Below are 20,034 nucleotides of genomic sequence, written 5' to 3'. Positions count from 1 at the left end.
TCTTGTTGTACCGTTTAAAAGCATGAGTGTTTTAATTTATTAATATATACTTTGTCCAGAACACAACATTAAACATAGAACTGTATTGACAACATATTCACACCAATGTGCAATCAAAATGAATTTTATACAAAACTAAATTGTGACATGCTTGGCATGATGGCTTAAGCTTCAAGGATACAATTTAAAACAGAACTTTCTGTTTTTAGTTTTTTGTGCTCTATTAACATAATGGGGTGTTGGCTGGCTGGCTGAACGGAGGAGGGAAGGGCATACACATGTAAACGTAAGCAGAAACCGAATACATTGTCATTGTTCTCTTGTTCGCTGCGTCTATGGAACTGCCACAAGTCTGCAGACTGTCGTTCATCATTTTAGAGCACCATGTAAAATTGATGGATGGGATGCACTCTTACAGACACAAGGACAGTTAATATTCCTTTCTAAAGTTTTGTAGGTCATGATTTTCATATTCAGCCCCATATACCAAATATAGGCAGAAAAAGACTAGCTACATTTGTGAGGATTTGGGCAAAACTTGTATGCAGTTTACAATCCTGTTTTGTGGGAAGCATAGGGAGGATTTCCCTTGTCATAAATAATTTCAAATGTCAATTTTAAAAGTTGTACAGTGCTTTTTAAATATGGAACCTTAAGTTTTGCCCTTCTGGATTTAAGAAAAATAAAATTGCACAATAAATACCAACTTGTATGCTTTAAAGGCACAGTACTAACTGTTAAAGAAAGGTGACCCAGGCAAATCCATAACACAACAGGTGCCAAAGATCTCTGCACCTAGTGTCAAACCTTATTCTACTGCTTTACTTAATCACAGATTGAAAATTTTACCACAGTGGAAGATAAACAAAGGAGAATTTACAGCTTAACTTTGGTTTGTGATCAAACTGGCATAAACAGAGGCCCAACATGTAGGACAATGAACCACTAAAGGAAAAAGGACTTCAACGTACTTGTTAATGAGGTACTGTGAGGTACAGTGATTGCAGCTCCACCATGGTTTAAAAAAGAAGGTTGTTTATGTGCCCCTGTATTGTTGCATTGCACCATTAATTTCGGCTCAGATTTGCTGCTTTTAACGTTGCTCCATGGCAGTAGGACATGAACAAATTACACTCTGTACTTATTTTTTCAACTTTTGATGGCTAAATTTTGTATTTAATACTCTATTTAGAAACTTATTAAGCTGAAACTGGTGCCTGGAGAACAAAAGGGGGGGGGGGAAACTTCCTCTTACAGAGAAACCAAAAGTGGTCTTAGTGCGCTGCCACCAGGCAGCCTTTTTACATCAGTCCATATTAAAGCCTTGAGGATTTCACAAGCAATTTACAGATGTATTTTTAATTTTCACAAAGTCCCTTATGCTGGTGTGTAGTGAGTAGGTGCCTTGCTATAGTTGTAGTAGCCCATATGAGCCAGTTTGACCATGTCTTGTGCATTGTTGCTGGCCAGGTTCTCTCTTTCACTGTAGTCAAAGCTTTCCTCCTCATAGTCCTCTTGGCTCTCCATCTCAGGGTGGTTATCTAAGTAAAAATGATAGTTGAAACCTTAATGATGTTTTACTTACAGTGGGGCCAAAAAGTATTTAGTCAGCCACTGATTGTGCAAGTTCTCCTACTTAGAAAGATGAGAGAGGTACACTTCAACTATGAGAGACAAAATGAGAAAAAAAAATCCAGGAAATCACATTGTAGGATTTTTAAAGAATTTATTTGTAAATTATGGTGGAAAATAAGTATTTGGTCAATAACAAAAGTTCAACTCAATACTTTGTAACATAACCTTTGTTGGCAATGACAGGGGTCAAACATTTCCTGTAAGTCTTCACCAGGTTTGCACACACTGTAGCTGGTATTTTGGCCCATTCCTCCATGCAGATCTCCTCTAGAGCAGTGATGTTTTGGGGCTGTCGCTGGGCAACACGGACTCCACAAATTTTCTATGGGGTTGAGGTCTGGAGACTGGCTAGGCCATTCCAGGACCTTGAAATGCTTTTTACGGAGCCACTCCTTCGTTGCCCGAGCAGTGTGTTTGGGATCATTGTCATGCTGGAAGACCCAGCCACGTTCCATCTTCAATGCTCTCAATGTTTCCACCCCCATGCTTCACAGTAGGTATGGTGTTCTTGGGTTCTTCTTCTTCCTCCAAACATGACGAGTTGAGTTTTTACCAAAAAGTTCCATTTTGGTTTCATCTGACCACATGATATTCTCCCAATCCTCTTCTGGATCATCCATATGCTCTCTGGCAAATTTCAGATGGGCCTGAACATGTACTGGCTTAAGCAGGGGGACACGCCTGGCACTGCAGGATTTGAGTCCCTCTCGGCGTAGTGTGTTACTGATGGTAGCCTTTGTTACTTTGGTCCCAGCTTTCTGCAGGTCATTCATCAGGTCCCTCTGTGTAGTTCTGGGATTTTTGCTCACCGTTCTCATGATCATTTTAACCCCACGGGATGAGATCTTGACCCCAAGGGAGATTATCAATGGTCTTGTATGTCTTCCATTTTCTTACAATTGCTCCCACAGTTGATTTATTCACACCAACCTGCTTGCCTATTGTACAGGGTGGGCCATTTATATGGATACACCTAAATAAAATGGGAATGGTTGGTGATATTAACTTCCTGTTTGTGGCACATTTGTATATGGGAGGGGGGAAACTTTTCAAGATGGGTGGTGACCATGGCGGCCATTTTGAAGTCGGCCATTTTGGATCCAACTTTAGTTTTTTCAATGGGAAGAGGGTCATGTGACACATCAAACTTATTGAGAATTTCACAAGAAAAACAATGGTGTGCTTGGTTTTAACGTAACTTTATTCTTTCATGAGTTATTTACAAGCTTCTCTTTGTTTACAGCCATTGACATGTCGCAGAGGTTAACACGTGAGGAGCGGATAGAAATTGTGTTGATGTCTGATGAATGCAGTACCCGGGTCATTGCAGCAGATTTCAATGCAAGACACCCTACGAGACCACCCATCTCCCATGCTACAGTTAGCAAACTGCTTGCCAAGTTTCGTGAAACTGGTTCAGTGTTGGATTTGCCAAAATGTGGACGCATGAAAACTGTCACTAATGAAGAAACATCAGTGGCTGTCCTAGCTTCATTCAGCAAGAGCCCACAGCGTAGCACTCGCCGCATGTCACTGGAGAGTGGCATCAGTCGAACATCCCTTTGGCGGATATTAGCTACTCACAAATGTTACCCTTACAAACTCCAGCTGCTGCAGCATCTCAACGAGGATGACCCAGATCGGCGCACTGAATTTGCAGAATGGGCAAAACAAAAATTGGAACAGGACCCTCAGTTTACACAGAACATTTTGTTCAGTGATGAGGCAAACTTTTATGTGAATGGTGAAGTTAACAAACAAAACCACCGCTATTGGTCTGACACTAACCCACATTGTATAGATCCCTCCAAGACTGTTGGAACACAAAAATTGATGGTATGGTGTGGTATATGGGGTACAAAGATAGTGGGGCCATTCTTCATCAATGGAAACTTCAAGGCCACTGGATATTTGAAATTGCTACATGATGATGTGTTTCCCTCTTTATGCACTGAAGCTGGCACGTTCCCTGATTTTTTCCAGCAAGATGGTGCACCACCACATTATGGGTGTCAGGTACGAGCATTCCTAGATAAACAGTTTCCTGGAAAGTGGATTGGTCGTCGTGGGCCAGTTGAATGGCCCCCAAGGTCTCCCGATCTGACCCCCTTAGACTTTTATCTTTGGGGTCATCTGAAGGCAATTGTCTATGCTGTGAAGATACGAGATGTGCAGCACCTGAAACTACGGATACTGGAAGCCTAGCTAGCATTTCTTGCGGTGTTGCTATCAGTGTGTGAAGAGTGGGAGAAGAGGGTTGCATTGACAATCCAACACAATGGGCAGCACTTTGAACACATTTTATAAGTGGTCAGAAACTTGTAAATAACTCATGAAAGAATAAAGTTACGTTAAAACCAAGCACACCATTGTTTTTCTTGTGAAATTCTCAATAATTGATGTGTCACATGACCCTCTTCCCATTGAAAAAACTAAAGTTGGATCCAAAATGGCCGACTTCAAAATGGCCGCCATGATCACCGCCCATCTTGAAAAGTTTTCCTTCTCCCATATACTAATGTGCCACAAACAGGAAGTTAATATCACCAACCATTCCCATTTTATTTAGGTGTATCCATATAAATGGCCCACCCTGTAGATTCACTCTTCCCAGCCTGGTGCAGGTCTACAATTTTCTTCCTGGTGTCCTTCGACAGCTCTTTGGTCTTGGCCATGGTTGAGTTTGGAGTCTGACTGTTTGAGGCTGTGGACAGGTGTCTTTTATACAGATAACGAGGTCAAACAGGTGCCATTAATACAGGTAACGAGTGGAGGACAGAAGAGCTTCTTAAAGAAGAAGTTACAGGTCTGTGAGAGCCAGAAATCTTGCTTGTTTGTTATTGACCAAATACTTATTTTCCACCATAATTTACAAATAAATTCTTTAAAAATCCTACAATGTGATTTCCTGCATTTTTTTTTTCTCATTTTGTCTCTCATAGTTGAAGTGTACCTATGATGAAAATTACAGACCTCTCTCATCTTTCTAAGTAGGATAACCTGCACAATCAGTGGCTGACTAAATACTTTTTGACCCCACTGTACATTCTACAGTTGTAAAAGCTTAAAAAGTACAATTGAGAAATCTTTTTGTACAACACAAACTAGTGTTTACAGAACTGATGTTTTAAGAACAGATACAAGTCTGATGTTTGACAGTTATAAGAATTAAACAAGTTTACATACTTGTAGGGGGCATGCAGTTTTTAGGATTTAAGGATTACAAACCTTTGTAGCTTATTCCTTATTGTACAGCTGATGTTTTTTCAGTGCCAATATAAATAGGGAAAAATGTTCCATTTATGTTTGCAGCATTTACCAAAGTAACTTTTAATTATCACTGAATACAAGTTCAGCAATTGAGGGTTAAGGGCCAAACAGTGGCAACCTGGCTCTGCTTAAATATTGTATGGACATGTGGTCTTCTGCCAGTATTGGTGGCACACAGGACAATTGCCTGGATGATTATATGTGATGCAAAGATCTGCTTAAACAGGTTTGACCCTGTCCATACCTTGTGAGTGTTTCATTGTTATGGGATTAGAAGCTGACATCAAGAAAGGCTCCTGCTTTGTTTATTTGATCAGCAACGAACATCAGTCAAGCTTTGAGGTTCTGAATGGAGTACGTTCACATTACACGACTTTCAAGGTGTTCTGATTGCTGTACAGTTTACACTACACAACTGGATCTCTTGTAATCGGGGGGTCTTTCAAGTCATGTTTTTTACACTACATGATTGATCGGTGATGGGGTCACACTACACGATTTATCACCAGGAAGAATCACAGACCCGGGATCTGTCTTGTCTCCCAAAGTACGTTTTGTTACAAAAACACGTCAGAAGTGACAAGTTGTATAATGATACCATGTGTAAAACCGTTTTTTTTGTCTTCCGAAAGAAGCGAGCAATGAAAGTGTTGTGCCCTAATATGCAGCCAAAAAACAAAGAATAATAAGAAAGGATAGGTGAAAGAGAGGATTGGGCTATGTCGCGAACAGGGGTTGTCTGTTCTGCAGAGATAGTTAATAATATTTTAAGAGTTAAATAAATACTTTTACAATAAAAACATAGGCTTTATGGTTTGGCGTAGACAGTAAGGGCACAAATACTGTAAGGCTTGTGTGTTTGCCGATGTATTCTGATAGAAGCTATATTTTGCTGTGTGTTGACATTTACAACTCCGCCCCCAGGTTACCCCTGACTCCATATTTTGCATTCTCATTGACTGTAGCTCAACACCGAAGTCACTGCCAGTCATAATCTGATCGTAACACTTTTCACACTACAGGATTTGGAGTCACCGACAGGTCCAGATATTTAGCATGCTAGATTTTTTCAAATTTTTGAGCACGGAGCAAACACCGATTTGCCTTTAAGCTGGTGCATCTGTTGGCGACCTGTTGGCGAGTGAAAATCAAGGCAAAAATCATGAAGCATGAACTAGGCATTAGTAGGCATTGGGTGTTAACATTCTTTGGAGGGTCTGACCTGGTTTGGGGCTGCATTTTTGCCAGTTGTGTTGGTGATATTGTCCAAATTGATCGGTTCATGATTGCTGACAGGTTTTAAAATCATCATGCAATTCCTTGTAGAAAGCACCTGAATAGGAATGGTTTTATTTTCCAGCATGATTAAGATCCCAAGCACACTGCTAATGCACTGAAATCATGTTGGGAGAGAAAAACAGCTGATAAAACACTGACAGTCATGGACTGACCTCCACATAGTCCAGACCTAGGTATTATTGAGGCATTATGTGGTCACCTGGACAGAAAAAAATAGCTTAAATCTAAAGAGAACGCTGAAAAGTATTAAAAGAAGCCTGATAATATACCAGAACATTACTTTAGAAAACTTCTGGACAATCTCCCCAAAAGAGTTAATAATGTGTTTAGTGCCAAGGAGGCTTTTAAACTGGTTGAGAAACAGCCTAATTCTGCTACAAAGGTGAGGTTGTGGAAGACAGTATCATGTTACAGGTCAAACACCATGGCAAGACTGAGCACAGCAACAAGACACAAGGCAATTATACTGCATCAGCAAGGTCTCTTCCAGACAAAGATGTCAAAGCAGACTGGGGTTTCCAGATGTGCTGTTTAGGCTTTTTTGAAGAAGCACAAAGAAACAGGCAATGTTGAGGACCATAGATGTAGTGGTCGGCTGAGGAAAATTAGTGCAGCAGACACATCCTGGTTACTTCCCTTTATAATTGGAAGATGTCCAGCAGAGCCATCAGCTCAGAACTGGTAGAAAACAGTGGGACCCAGGTACATCCATCTACTGTTCGGAGAGGTCTGGCCAGAAGTGGTATGCATGGAAGAATTGTGGCTAAAAAGCTATACCTTTGACGAGGAAACAAGACCAACAACAACTATGCAAGAAAACATGGCAGTTTGAGTGGTACAATAATAAGTGTCAGCAGGCAACAGTGAAGCATTTTAGCAAATGGAGTTGGGGATTTGGTCAAGATTAATGGTGTCCTCAATGCTGAGGAAATCAGGCAGATACATTATCCATCACACAGTATCATCAGAAAGGTGTCTGATTGGCTCCAAACTTATTCTTCAGCAGGACAATGACCCCAAACATACAGCCAGTGTCATTAGGAACTATATTCAGCGTAAGGAAAGAAGAACCCTGATCTAAACATTATCGAGTCTGTCTGGGATTACATGAAGAGACTTAAGCAAAACATTCACAGAGGATCTGTGGTTAGTTCTTCAAGATGTTTGGAACAAACTCCCTGCCGAGTTCCTTCAAAAACTGTGTGCAAGTGTACCTAGAAGAATTGATGCTGTTTCGAAAGTAAATGACGGACACACCAAATATTGATTTGAATTAGATTTATCTGTTGTTAATTGCATTTTGGTTATTTTTTTGTTGCATTTTGTTAATTGGCAAAAAATAAACTATTAACACTTCTATTTTTGTAAGCATTCTTACTTTGCACCATTTTTCCACACCTGTCTGAAAAAGTGTATGTTTTAGTGTGTTTGGTAAACTTCATTCATTTCTTAATATACATCAATTCCTGCATTCCAGGTCTGCATCACATCCAAAAAAAGTTTGGACTAGTACTGAGGTTAAAAAATCTAAAACCAACTGTTTTGCTCTTACACTTGTTTGACACACAGATCAGCCATAACATTAAAACCACCTTGTTTTCACACACACTGTCCATTTTATCAGCTCCACTTACCATATAGAAGCACTTTGTAGTTCTACAATTACTGACTGTAGTACATCTGTTTCTCTGCATGCCGTTTTTAGTCTGCTTTCACCCTGTTCTTCAATGGTCAGGACCCCCAAAGGGCCATTACAGAGCAGGTATTATTTGGGTGGTGGATGATTCTCAGAACTGCAGTGACACTGACATGGTGGTGGTGTGTTAGTGTGTGTTGTGCTGGAAAAAGTAGATAAGACTAAGCAGCGCTGCTGAAGTTTTTAAACACCTCACTGTCACTGCTGGACTGAGAATAGTCCACCAACCAAAAATATACAGCCAACAGCGCTGTGGGCAGCATCCTGTGACCACTGATGAAGGTCTAGAAGATGACCAACTCAAACAGCAGCAATAGATGAGCGATCGTCTCTGACTTTACATCTACAAGGTGGACCAACTAGGTAGGAGTGTCTAATAGAGTGGACAGTGAGTGGACATGGTATTTAAAAACTCCAGCAGCGCTGCTGTGTCTGATCCACTCATACCAGCACAACACACACTAACACACCACCACCATGTCAGTGTCACTGAAGTGCTAAAAATGATCCACCACCTAAATAATACCTGCTCTGTGGTGGTCCTGTAGTGGTCCTGACCACTAAAGAACAGGGTGAAAGCAGGATAAAAAGGTATGTAGAGAAATAGATGGACTACAGTCAGTAATTATAGAACTATAAAGTGCTTCTACATGGTAAGTGAAGCTGAAACCAGGAGGTGGTTTTAATGTTATGGCTGATCAGTGTACATTTCCATAAATGCAGATTTAGCCTGCTGTACAATTACAAGCTCCAGAAAAAAAGCAATGTCTAGTCACCTTGTCCATCTGGCAAGACATCCAAAATGCCATGCTTGACCTTCATATGTCGACTGAGGTTACCCTTCAGATTGAATTTGCTGCTGCAGTACGGACACTTAAAGGGCTTGCTTCCGGCATGAAGATGCATGTGGCCAAGGAGGTTGTACATTCTATTAAATGACTTTCCACACACCTACAGTAGAATAATCAACATGTTAACAACTCCATTTGAGAAAACTCCACTTATGGATTAATTAAAACATCAGTACAGTATGAATAATAATCTCACCTTGCACTTGAAAGGTTTGACTGGTAGGTGAACAATCATGTGGGTTTTCAGAGTCTGTTTCTGGACGAAGGTCTTAAAGCAGACATGGCACTGAAATGGGCGCACACTGGTGTGGATCAGCATATGCCGCTTCAGGTTGGCTGACAGGGTAAACTCACGAGAGCACACGTCACATTTGTACTCCTTCATCCCCTTACAAAGGCACACAAGAGAAGTAAAAGTTTGGTTTTGTTGAACTGGTTAACAAAAGCATTTTTTCACATTTGCTGTTGTTGTTTTTCTCGATGCATAGACTTGCTGAGGTAAAAAATAAAACATAAGAAATAGATGTAGATGCTAGAGACTCTGCTGACTTAATGGTTTAACTGCCTGCATTTGCTTGCTCTCATTAATTAATAATAATAAAAAAGCAAGAAAAAGATTAGTGCAAACAAACACAATGCTGCACTAAAAATAGAACCGTTTCAAAAACAACTGAGGCCCAGCAACTCCAACAAGTGTCCTAAAATCTGTGGTGACCAAAATTACAAGTATTATATGCTTATCAGCCATAACATTAAAACCACCTCCTTGTTTCTACACTCACTGTCCATTTTATCAGCTCCACTTACCATATAGAAACACTTTGTAGTTCTACAATTACTGACTGTAGTCCATCTGTTTCTCTACATACTTTTTAGCCTGCTACTGTCACCCTGTTCTTCAATGGTCAGGACCACCACAGGACCACCACAGAGCAGGTATTATTTAGGCAGTGGATCATTCTCAGCACTGCAGTGACAATGAGATGGTGGTGGTGTGTTTGTGTGTGTTGTGCTGGTATGAGGGGATCAGACACAGCAGCGCTGCTGGAGTTTTTAAATACCGTGTCCACTCACTGTCCACTCTATTAGACACTCCTACCTAGTTGGTCCACCTTGTAGATGTAAAGTCAGAGGCGACCGTAATTGTAGAACTACAAAGTGCTTCTATATGGTAAGTGGAGGTAATAAAATGGACAGTGGGTGTTACAAGGAGGTGGTTTTAATGCTATGGCTGATCAGTGTAACTAAACTACTTTTAAAGTTTACATTTGGGTCCAAACCTCTCCTATGAACACTGTCTGTAAGACATGTTCTTCCAGTGTCTGTGTAGGTTCCCTTTCTGGTACTCTCTAGATGCAAATCAGTAATTAATTAAGTTTGTTCATCTATAAATTGTTGTATCCTTTATGGTACATTTCCACCTGGCACCAAGAGTTTATGAGTGAAATAAGAGCCACCATGGATATTTTAAATACAAGGTCATGATGATATGGTATTTTTGGCCAGTATCACCCTCAGTATCCGAGATCACATTGAAACATCTAAAGCTTTCTTAATAAATGAAGTATTATAGAACATATTATAACCCAGGATTATCTACAAACCCAATCTCAAGTAAATTTTTGTAAAATGTGAAAACACTGGAATTCTTTTCTTTCTACTTTTATCAGGTAAATAAATACTGTATTTAAAATAATTAACAAATCACAGACCAAGTGCATTTAACAAAATGTCCCAACTTTTTTAGAAATGGGATTTATATTTGCCGTTTTCATATTTCAGAAAATTGATAGAAATGTTAACTACATAATCCTGCAGTGCAATTATTTATTGGTTCTGGGAGTAAAAGAGAAAAGGGTTCTAAGCTGCTCAGGTGGCACAGTGGTAAAGTACGCTAGCGCACCAGAGTTGGGGTTTCGAATACATCGTATCGAATCTCAGCTCTGCCTTTCAGACTGGGCTGGGCGGCAGCATGAACAACGATTGGCTGTTGTTCAGGGTTAGAGGGTAAGAAAGTTGGATCATAGGTCCTCATAACTGGTGCGACTGCGGCCCCTGCTGGCTGACTGATGGTGCCTGCACAGGGCTGAGGAATAATGCTGATGGGGATGTGGCCCTCCATACACAGTGCCCGTCAAGTGTATGAAGTCGACTCGTGCAGGTGAAAAATGCAGTCTGTACTGACTGTACATGCCGGAGGGGGCGTATGTCAGTCGAGAGGCGTCCTCAGTCAGCGGTGAAGGGTCGAATCAGTATAGAGGACGCAATCAGGGTAATTGGACACGACTAGATTAGGGGGAGGAAAAGGGTTCTAAAGAAACCACAGTATGGATTATAGACTGGGACAGGGACTGTGAGCGGGCTAAATTCACAATTAAAAAAAGGTTCTGGCCATCCGAGTCTCATGACATGCTGTGAAAAATGTTGTCATCTCACTGTAAGCATCTACTTTCAGCAAGTGTGGCATCATGTTGCAGTTATCTCATAGAAATACAAACTAATTGTGAACAACCATTTAAACAAACAGGATAACAGTAATGTAACAGAAAGGCACTGGGCTAAAAAGTACCTTGTGCTTGAAGGTCTGCTGTGTGAGTACCTTGTGAGTGAGCATGTGCTGCTTGAGGTGGTGAACCTGCACAAACTCCAAGCCACACTCAGAACAGATGTGGGGACGTGCATTCTGATGCTTCATCAGGTGGTTCTGTAGCTGGCTACGGTAGGCAAAACTCTTGTGACACTCAGTGCACTGGAAGGGGGCAGGCCCCTGGTGACTGACCAGGTGCCGTCTGAGGTGGGCGTAGGTTGGGAACTCCATGGAGCATTGTGTGCAGACATGACACCGGCCATTCTCGTGCTTGGCCTCATGTGTACGCAGTTCACTAGGGTAGGCGAAGCCACGGCCGCAGAATCGGCAGCTGTACGGCTTGACATCACTGTGCTGCAGCATGTGCCGTTTAAGGTGGCTAGTCTGTGTGAAGGCCTTCTTGCATACAGTGCACTTGTGAGGCCTTGTGCCCTGATGCGTGAGCAGGTGTGTCTGCAAATGGCTCGGCTGCTTAAAAAGCTTTCCACAGTGCACGCACTCATGTGGTTTGATGCCGCTGTGGCCCAGAATATGTGTTACTAGGTTATATTTTGATGTGTAGGACTTCTCACACATGCGACACTTCCAACGCTTTAAGCCCTCACCAACATCCACACAGTAAGACTCATCAATCTGTACATTAACGTCTAGCCGGTCAATCTGAACCCGACGCGCAGCTGGATTCTCTCCATCAGCCCACGTTGCTGCCTGGCTGCTATCCTCATAGTCTGCTGGTGCCAGATCCAGCTCAGGAGTTTCGTAGGTCAAAACGCTAGACTCGTAGTATCGTCTCATTGCAGGGCTCACCACCTCCTCAGGAGTTTTTAAATTTAGCACTGTGTCCTCCTCTTGTGGTTCCTCTTTGGTGCCTCCTTCATGAGACTGGACTATTACTCTTTCCTGTGTGTTATTAATATCATGAGAGGTTGTTTCCAAGTTTTTATTATTCTGCTGGCTGTTTAAATCATTAGCACTCACAGGGTCTTTGTTTTGCTCCTCTTTTAATGGCACCCTTAGTGGTGCAAGATCCAGCACTTCCGATTCAGTGTCATTGTAAGTGGAATAGAAACAGGGGGTGGAATAATCCACTTTCTCTCCTTTTACACAAGTCTGTATGTCCAGTGATTTTTCTGTCATATCCACTGCCTTATTTTTTTCATTCTGAGATGTCTTGTTCTCTTCCCGAGGTTCTAAGCTCCTTCTGTCTTCTCCATAACCTGCCTCTGACTTACTGTTCACTTTATTTGGCTCAGCCAGGTAATCTCCATTTGCACCGATCAATTGGTCTGCATACTCATACTCCATTGCTTCTGCCGGGGGAGGAGGAGGACAGTCACGTGCTTCTGCATTGCAGAAACCATTGGGGGCGATAGTGGCTCCGAAGATTTCATTCTGAGATATGAGGCCCAGAACAGCAGCCTGGGCCAGAGAGAGGACCACCACTGGGTCAGTCTGTGTACCAACATCCATTACATCCTCCATCACTTCTGTGTAGCACCGCACCAGAGGAACCTCCTGCTCCTCCTTTGAAATAAACAGAAAGCACACTGTTAAAACACTTGTAATTGTAAATCCAGTGAAACACATTTGCCTGGAAACTGTAAGATACTGTCATGGCAGCACTGCACTAAAATCCTAGCAATCACAGCAGTCATGTAGCTTTATAATAACAGAACAGCAATGTAAAATAAGAATGCAGTAATGTAAGAATTTATATTTTGTATGCTTATGCATATCTTACACAATCACTAATTGGTGAAAATGAGCATTTATTGTACCTAACAAAGTTTAGCTGATGCACCCACTCAGTCTTTCTACTTATAAAAAAGAAAGGTTATAAGTATGACTAGCAGAGACGTTCAAAAACAGCACATCCTAATTTTCCATGTTTTCTTTACATTTGGCCACCACTCTGAACTGATCGGCAAGCCTTGATATAGAGCGTTATATAGTAATTAATTATAACAATCCTTATTTCACGATATTCCTTGTTATACAATTTTTTTGTCAGAGGGAGAGTGACAGAGCTTTAGATAGATGAGATCAACCACAGCTATGTAAAGCACAACGCTTCCTTCCTCAACAGCTTTTAAAAGAACACAGCACAAAGGGAGTTTAGGTCCAACCAGGATGCACACATCCAAAGACTGTCCACAGCATTTCCTGTGAAGTCCAGCAACACTTTTGCAAATCTGAAAGGCTACAATAAAGCGCTACTTTGGTGTATATCAGGTGATTATAAAAAGGCTACATTAAGGACTTACTATAACGGTGCTGATAACTCATTAATTTATTGATTTGCAGTAACTTCTTTATTCTGGTCAGGGTCAGAGTGAGTCTGGAGCCTATTCTGATAAAACTGGTTGTAAAGTGGAAATGTCTGTGTGGATTTTCTCTGGTTATTTTGGTCTGTTTCAACCTACCAAAACATACCAGTAAGTAAGCTGAATTCTGTAAATTGCCCATAGGTGTAAATAAGTGAACCATACAAACAGTGTGTGATTGGCATCATGCTCATTGTGCCCAATATGGAGTTTGGATCTACCATGATTTTAACAAGGATTAAGCAGTTTATTGAACACCACTTTTCGCCGTTAACACCACAACACCCTGGACTACATACTGGACCTATTATTTATTATTTATCATTTGCACCGTTAATACCATCAACACCCTGGACTACACACTGGACTGTTATTATTTTTTATCATTTGCACCTGCACTTTACACAACTGTTTTACATATACTGTATATGTATAGTTATAGTTACTTACCAACGTCCTTATATAGTTATAGTTATCTATTTACACATATTTTATTATTATTACTGTTATCATTATAATACATACCTAACTAATCTTTTATTATTATTACTGTTATTATTATAATATACACCTAACTAATCGCATTTTATTCATATGCTTATTATTATTATTGCTATTATGTATATAGTACTATGTACATAGATATAATTACATGTACATTGATATAATTCCATATATGTAAATAGCTATAGTTATAACTATATATTAATATTACTCATAGATATGTAACTTTACTGATATTCTCTGTATTCTTGGTACTATTTGCACTTCTGGTAGATGCTAACTGCATTTCGTTGCCTTGTACCTACCTATCTATCTACAGTGTATCACAAAAGTGAGTACACCCCTCACATTTCTGCAAATATTTTATTATATCTTTTCATGGGACAACACTATAGAAATAAAACTTGGTGTGTAGCAGTGTAGATTTACTGTCTTCTGAAAATAACTTAACACACAGACATTAATGTCTAAATGGCTGGCAACATAAGTGAGTACACCCCACAGTGAACATGTCCAAATTGTGCCCAAAGTGTCAATATTTTGTGTGACCACCATTATTATCCAGCACTGCCTTAACCCTCCTGGGCATGGAATTCACCAGAGCTGCACAGGTTGCTACTGGAATCCTCTTCCACTCCTCCATGATGACATCACGGAGCTGGTGGATGTTAGACACCTTGAACTCCTCCACCTTCCACTTGAGGATGCGCCACAGGTGCTCAATTGGGTTTAGTCCATCACCTTTACCTTCAGCTTCCTCAGCAAGGCAGTTGTCATCTTGGAGGTTGTGTTTGGGGTCGTTATGGGGTCGTTAGCAAGACAGAGATGTTGCTCATTCCTGGAGATCTGTCTCCAACCCAGGACCTAGTCATTTCTCTGGATGACTTCCAGATTAGACCATCTGATAAGGTAAGAAGTCTTGGTGTTGTCCTGGATAACCAGCTGACCTTCTCTCCTTATATAGCCAACATGACGAGATCGTGCCGGTTCCTCCTGTACAACATCAGGAAGATTCGGCCATTTCTCTACAGAGAAGCTACCCAGATTCTGGTGCAATCACTTGTAATCTCTCGGTTGGACTACTGCAACTCCCTCCTGACAGGAGCCGAGTTGATGCAGTGTGCGGCGTATGGTCTGAGCACTGACAGGCTGACCTCCCACGTCTTCAACCTCTGCAGCAATGCTGGCAGCACTCATGTGTCTATTTTTTAAAGCCAACCTCTGGATATGACGCCGAACACGTGGACTCAACTTCTTTGGTCGACCCTGGCGAAGCCTGTTCCGAGTGGAACCTGTCCTGGAAAACCGCTGTATGACCTTGGCCACCATGCTGTAGCTCAGTTTCAGGGTGTTAGCAATCTTCTTATAGCCCAGGCCATCTTTGTGGAGAGCAACAATTCTATTTCTCACATCCTCAGAGAGTTCTTTGCCATGAGGTGCCATGTTGAATATCCAGTGGCCAGTATGAGAGAATTGTACCCAAAACACCCAAATTTAACAGCCCTGCTCCCCATTTACACCTGGGACCTTGACACATGACACCAGGGAGGGACAACGACACATTTGGGCACAATTTGGACATGTTCACTGTGGGGTGTACTCACTTATGTTGCCAGCTATTTAGACATTAATGGCTGTGTGTTGAGTTATTTTCAGAAGACAGTAAATCTACACTGCTATACAAGCTGTACACTGACTACTCTAAGTTATATCCAAGTTTCATGTCTATAGTGTTGTCCCATGAAAAGATATAATGAAATATTTGCAGAAATGTGAGGGGTGTACTCACTTTTGTGATACACTGTACCTGTCTGTCTGTCTGTCTGTCTGTCTGTCTGTCTGTCTGTCTGTCTGTCTGTCTATCTATCTATCTATCTATCTATCTATCTATCTATCTATCTATCCAGTTGTTTTCTTTGTGTGGTAGTTTGCATAGTTTCACACATACTGTTTACTCTAAATATGTGACTGAGTAAGTCAATAGATGAGAGATTGATGCCATTTAGTAGACTGTCCAAGGTGTGACTTTCATGTGCTCATGGTTTCCTGGGAAGGTGCTGGACCCACAGTTTAGACCAACAAGGGCTACCCTGCTAAGACACATAGATATGCGCATATGCAAAGTGTCTGCATCTGGACATGTGTATAAAGGACAGTAGAAGTGACTGGCATTTAAAATGAGACAAAGAAACAAGAAAAGTAGAAGAAAGGCAGAGAGTAAGAGGGAAAATCTGGATAGCTTGATAATCATGTCAGTAGGCAATCACACTATTGTTACCCGAAAGTATTCTTATTAGTGTGATTCTTATTAGTGTGATTACACTATTGTTATTCAATAATCTTCTTCTTGTTCTTCTTCTTATTATATATTATGACAAAGCCAACATTCTGTGTTCAACATTCGTTGCAACTGCAGCAGGCAATCTCACTATTGTTATAAATTAGTATGATTATTATTCTTGTTATTATTATACACTTTTTTGTCCAGCTTTCTTCATCCTAAATTTTTTGAGATGCTGTTTCAACTCTAAAACGTCCGGCCCATTAAAGACACCTTGGCTTATACACAGCTTTCGGATACGCGCACCCACAGCTTGTCCCATTTTTTGAAATGCAGGTATCTACTGAATTTCTGCTCAACCAAAAGCTTGGAGACACACACATGGTCAGCTGTCTGAGCAAAAGTATTCACATACCTACCAACTACATACTTGCACAGACACATCTTTTCATTTACCCTAGCAATCACCTAAAATACCTTAGCAACCACACACAAACACCTGCCCGAGCAAAAGTGTTCATACCCCCACAACTGTGTGCTTGCACACACACTCACAGACACCTTTCTGAGCAAAGGTAGTCACACCCCCCATCAACTATGTGCTGGCACAGACACAAACACATTCACCTGCCTGAGCAAAAGTGTTCATACCCCCACAACTGCGTGCTTGCACACACACTCATAATCACCCGTCTAAGCAAAGGTATTCACACCCCCCAACAACTATGTGCTTGCACACATACAAAGTCACCTGTCTGTGCAAATAGAGCACCTTCACCAAATATGTGCTTGTTTACACTCAATCAGCTGTCTGATTTAGCAAACACCTAAATAAGCAAACACCTGAGAAACAATTAAGCTGTTCCATTTACTCCTATTCATTTGTTGAAAGGCATATCTATCTACTGAACTTCTGCTCAATCAATATACACAATTATAGATGTATCTCAGGGCAGGACCACCACCACAAATTCAAAGTGATTTTGACCCAAACTTTCTTTTAATTTTATTTCTTTTTCTCTCATTCCTCATTTCACCAATTTACCCCAATTCCTTACAAAAACACTATCTTTCCTTTAACTGACACCACCAAAATTCATGTACACCTTCAGTGAAGGTCATCAAGCTCTTATCTACACACATACTGACCAGCACTCCATAATTTGTTTTCCTCCCATTAATTTTCATCCATCCAAGTCCTAGAGTTTCATTCACCTGACATCAACCTAGCTGAATGCAGTCTTTCAGTGCCTGTCAACAAGCTCTAATCCACAGCCATTCACCACAAACCCACTGACATTACACATACATAAATTCAATCAGATATCTGAGGAAAAGTATTTACACCCACATACATACAGTACATACAATCACTAATGTGACCAAAAGTATTCACCCCACATATATACATACAGTCACCTATCTGAGCAAAAGTATTTACACACCCACTAACTACAAGCTTGCGCACACACACGATTGCATTATGCAATTATGATATTGCTGTCCAATAGTCTTATTCTTATTATTGTTAGTGTGATTGCAATAGGCAATTACACTATTGTTATCCTATAGTCTGATATTGATAGTCCTCTTATACTTATTTTTACTATTGTTATCCAACGGCATGTTCTTCTTCTTATTAGTGTGATTGCAGTAGGCAATTATTATCCAATAGTCTTATTATTAGTATTAATATTATTATTATTGTTAGTGTGATTGCTGTAGGCAATTACACTATTGTTATCCTATAGTCTGATATCAATGGTCTTCTTATACTTATATCGATGGTGTTTTAACTATAAAATGTCTGTTCCATTGATGACACCATGGATTGTATACAGCTTTTGAATATGTGCACCTGTTCACCCGCCATGCCGTTTTATCCTCCTTGTTTGTCTCATTCACATCCATTCATTTTTTAAAAGACAAGTCAATCTACTAAACTTCTGCTTGACCAATAGACATAGTTTCAGATATACTATCTCAGAGCAGGCCCACAGCCACAAATTCAAAGTAATTTTGACCCACACTTGTTTATTTCTCTATTTTTCCCTTATTCCTAGTTCCTTCTTTTTACTCCTATTTATTTTCATCCATGCCCAAGCCCAGGGGTTTCATTTACTTTACCTGTTCGAGCAAAATCATTCATACCCCCACTAAATACATGCTTGCACACACAATCACCTATCTGAGTAAAAGTGTTTACAGCTCTATCAAAAACATTCTTGCACACACAATATCACAAATCTCACTAAAAGTATTCAAGCCTCCCAGTTTTGTCTACCACTGCTGAGCTCCAATCAAACTCGCATTTTCTTCAGGAAATGCACCTCTATATTTTATAACTGCTGCTTTTTAAAGCAGACAGAGGGAGAAAAATGCAGACAGTGACAGGGCATCTAGGTGAGTGAGTGTGATCAAGAGAAAGAAATTGAATGAGCAGGGGTGTGAGTAAAAGAGTGAGAGAGGGAAGGGTGATTGAGGAAACGTGAAGGAGGAAACAGAGGAGGGGATTGGGGGTGAGTGAGGTAGACAGGCAAGAGAATGAAAGATAAAGACAGATAAAAAGGAAAAGAGTGAGAGGAAAAAGCCGGGTAAGGGAGGGCGAGCGGGGGAAGAGAGACTGTGAAACTGAGTGAGAGAATGAGAGAGAGAGAGAATACATGAGAAAGATAAAGAGAGAGTGACAGAAAGGGGGAGTGGGAGGGGTTGTGAAAGACTGAAACAGAAAGAGAGTGAGCGAGAGTGAGAAGAGAGAGCTAGTGAAGGGAGGGAGTAAAAAAGGGAAGGAGTGGAGAAAGAAATGACAAAATGAAAGGCTGAGAAAATGAAAGAAAGAGATGAAAGAATGACAGAGCCAGTCAGGCAGGAAAGCAGAGGAGGGTAAAACAGTTTAAAACAAAACCTGAGATAATCACACAATGAATGTATGAATACCTAAATGTAAAGGTGAGGTAATAGACAGACTAGTTTAAACTGATATCAGAGTAGCCTCTGGAGAGACTGCGAGAGGAATTTAGATACACAAGAATAACAGCATAGACTTCCCTTATCAGCACAGTATTCTGTTGACAACCTCCCCTAGATTAAGAGAAAACTGAAAAACTTTTTAACAACAATAAACAAACTTGAAATGACGTAGAGCTGCACTGTACTTTCATGATTAGTAAATCTTGTGTGTTAAAGTTCATGTCTAAAAGTGCAAGCTGCGTACTCACCACATTGCTCCTGGTGTGATGTTTAAGGTGTTTCAGAGATCTCATCCTTCAAGTGAAGTGTGGAGTGGAAAGCCCACCTCCTATTTATAGCTGAGGGAGAGAAAGGGGTGGAGCCTGGGCTTATCCTCCTCCTACTGTTGCCATTATCAGAACTGATAGTCCACCTCTCTCTCTCTCTCACGCACACATACAAATACATTTCTTCTTTTCTCTTTCCATTTGTATGTCCTTCTTTCTCCTTTCTTTCTCTCTCACTCACACATGGCACACACTCACATACACTTGTGTATTACGCTCTGCCGTGCACTGTGTACACACTCAACACTACATTACTCTTTAACAAACATATTTTTTCTAAATAGCCCAAAC

General features: G+C 40.8%; 1 protein-coding gene across 2 annotated transcripts; it reads right to left on the bottom strand.

Moving 5' to 3' along the window:
* Nucleotides 1-16: 16 nt before the first annotated feature.
* On the bottom strand, nucleotides 17-19,721 carry znf710a (zinc finger protein 710a). Of its 2 annotated transcripts, none has more exons than XM_063005305.1 (5): nucleotides 19,666-19,721; nucleotides 11,321-12,862; nucleotides 8,948-9,139; nucleotides 8,677-8,851; nucleotides 17-1,541 (listed from the first exon to the last, which is right to left on the bottom strand). In XM_063005305.1, exons 1-5 carry the CDS (start codon nucleotides 19,708-19,710, stop codon nucleotides 1,378-1,380), a joined length of 2,118 nt encoding a protein of 705 aa, XP_062861375.1. In that variant the 5' UTR covers nucleotides 19,711-19,721; the 3' UTR covers nucleotides 17-1,377. The 2 variants fall into 2 exon arrangements, with proteins under 2 accessions (XP_062861375.1, XP_062861376.1); XM_063005306.1 differs by having other exon boundaries at nucleotides 11,351-12,862.
* Between the last annotated feature and the right edge of the window lie 313 nt (nucleotides 19,722-20,034).

The sequence above is a fragment of the Trichomycterus rosablanca genome, chromosome 11 (genome assembly GCF_030014385.1).
Source record: "Trichomycterus rosablanca isolate fTriRos1 chromosome 11, fTriRos1.hap1, whole genome shotgun sequence".
Lineage (NCBI taxonomy): Eukaryota > Metazoa > Chordata > Actinopteri > Siluriformes > Trichomycteridae > Trichomycterus > Trichomycterus rosablanca.
Note: the sequence above shows the minus strand (reverse complement) of the source record. Positions and strands in the feature narration are given on the sequence as shown.

Bases quoted from the DNA above. Each gene is read 5' to 3' on its own strand.
- znf710a (XM_063005305.1), bottom strand. From the start codon at position 19,710: ATGAGATCTCTGAAACACCTTAAACATCACACCAGGAGCAATGTG. The intron at 9,140-11,320 runs GTACTTTTTAGC...TGCCTTTGTAAG, and splicing joins AGCAGACCTTCAAGCACAAG to GGGATGAAGGAGTACAAATG. The intron at 8,852-8,947 runs GTGAGATTATTA...ATTCTACTGTAG, and splicing joins TCAAACCTTTCAAGTGCAAG to GTGTGTGGAAAGTCATTTAA.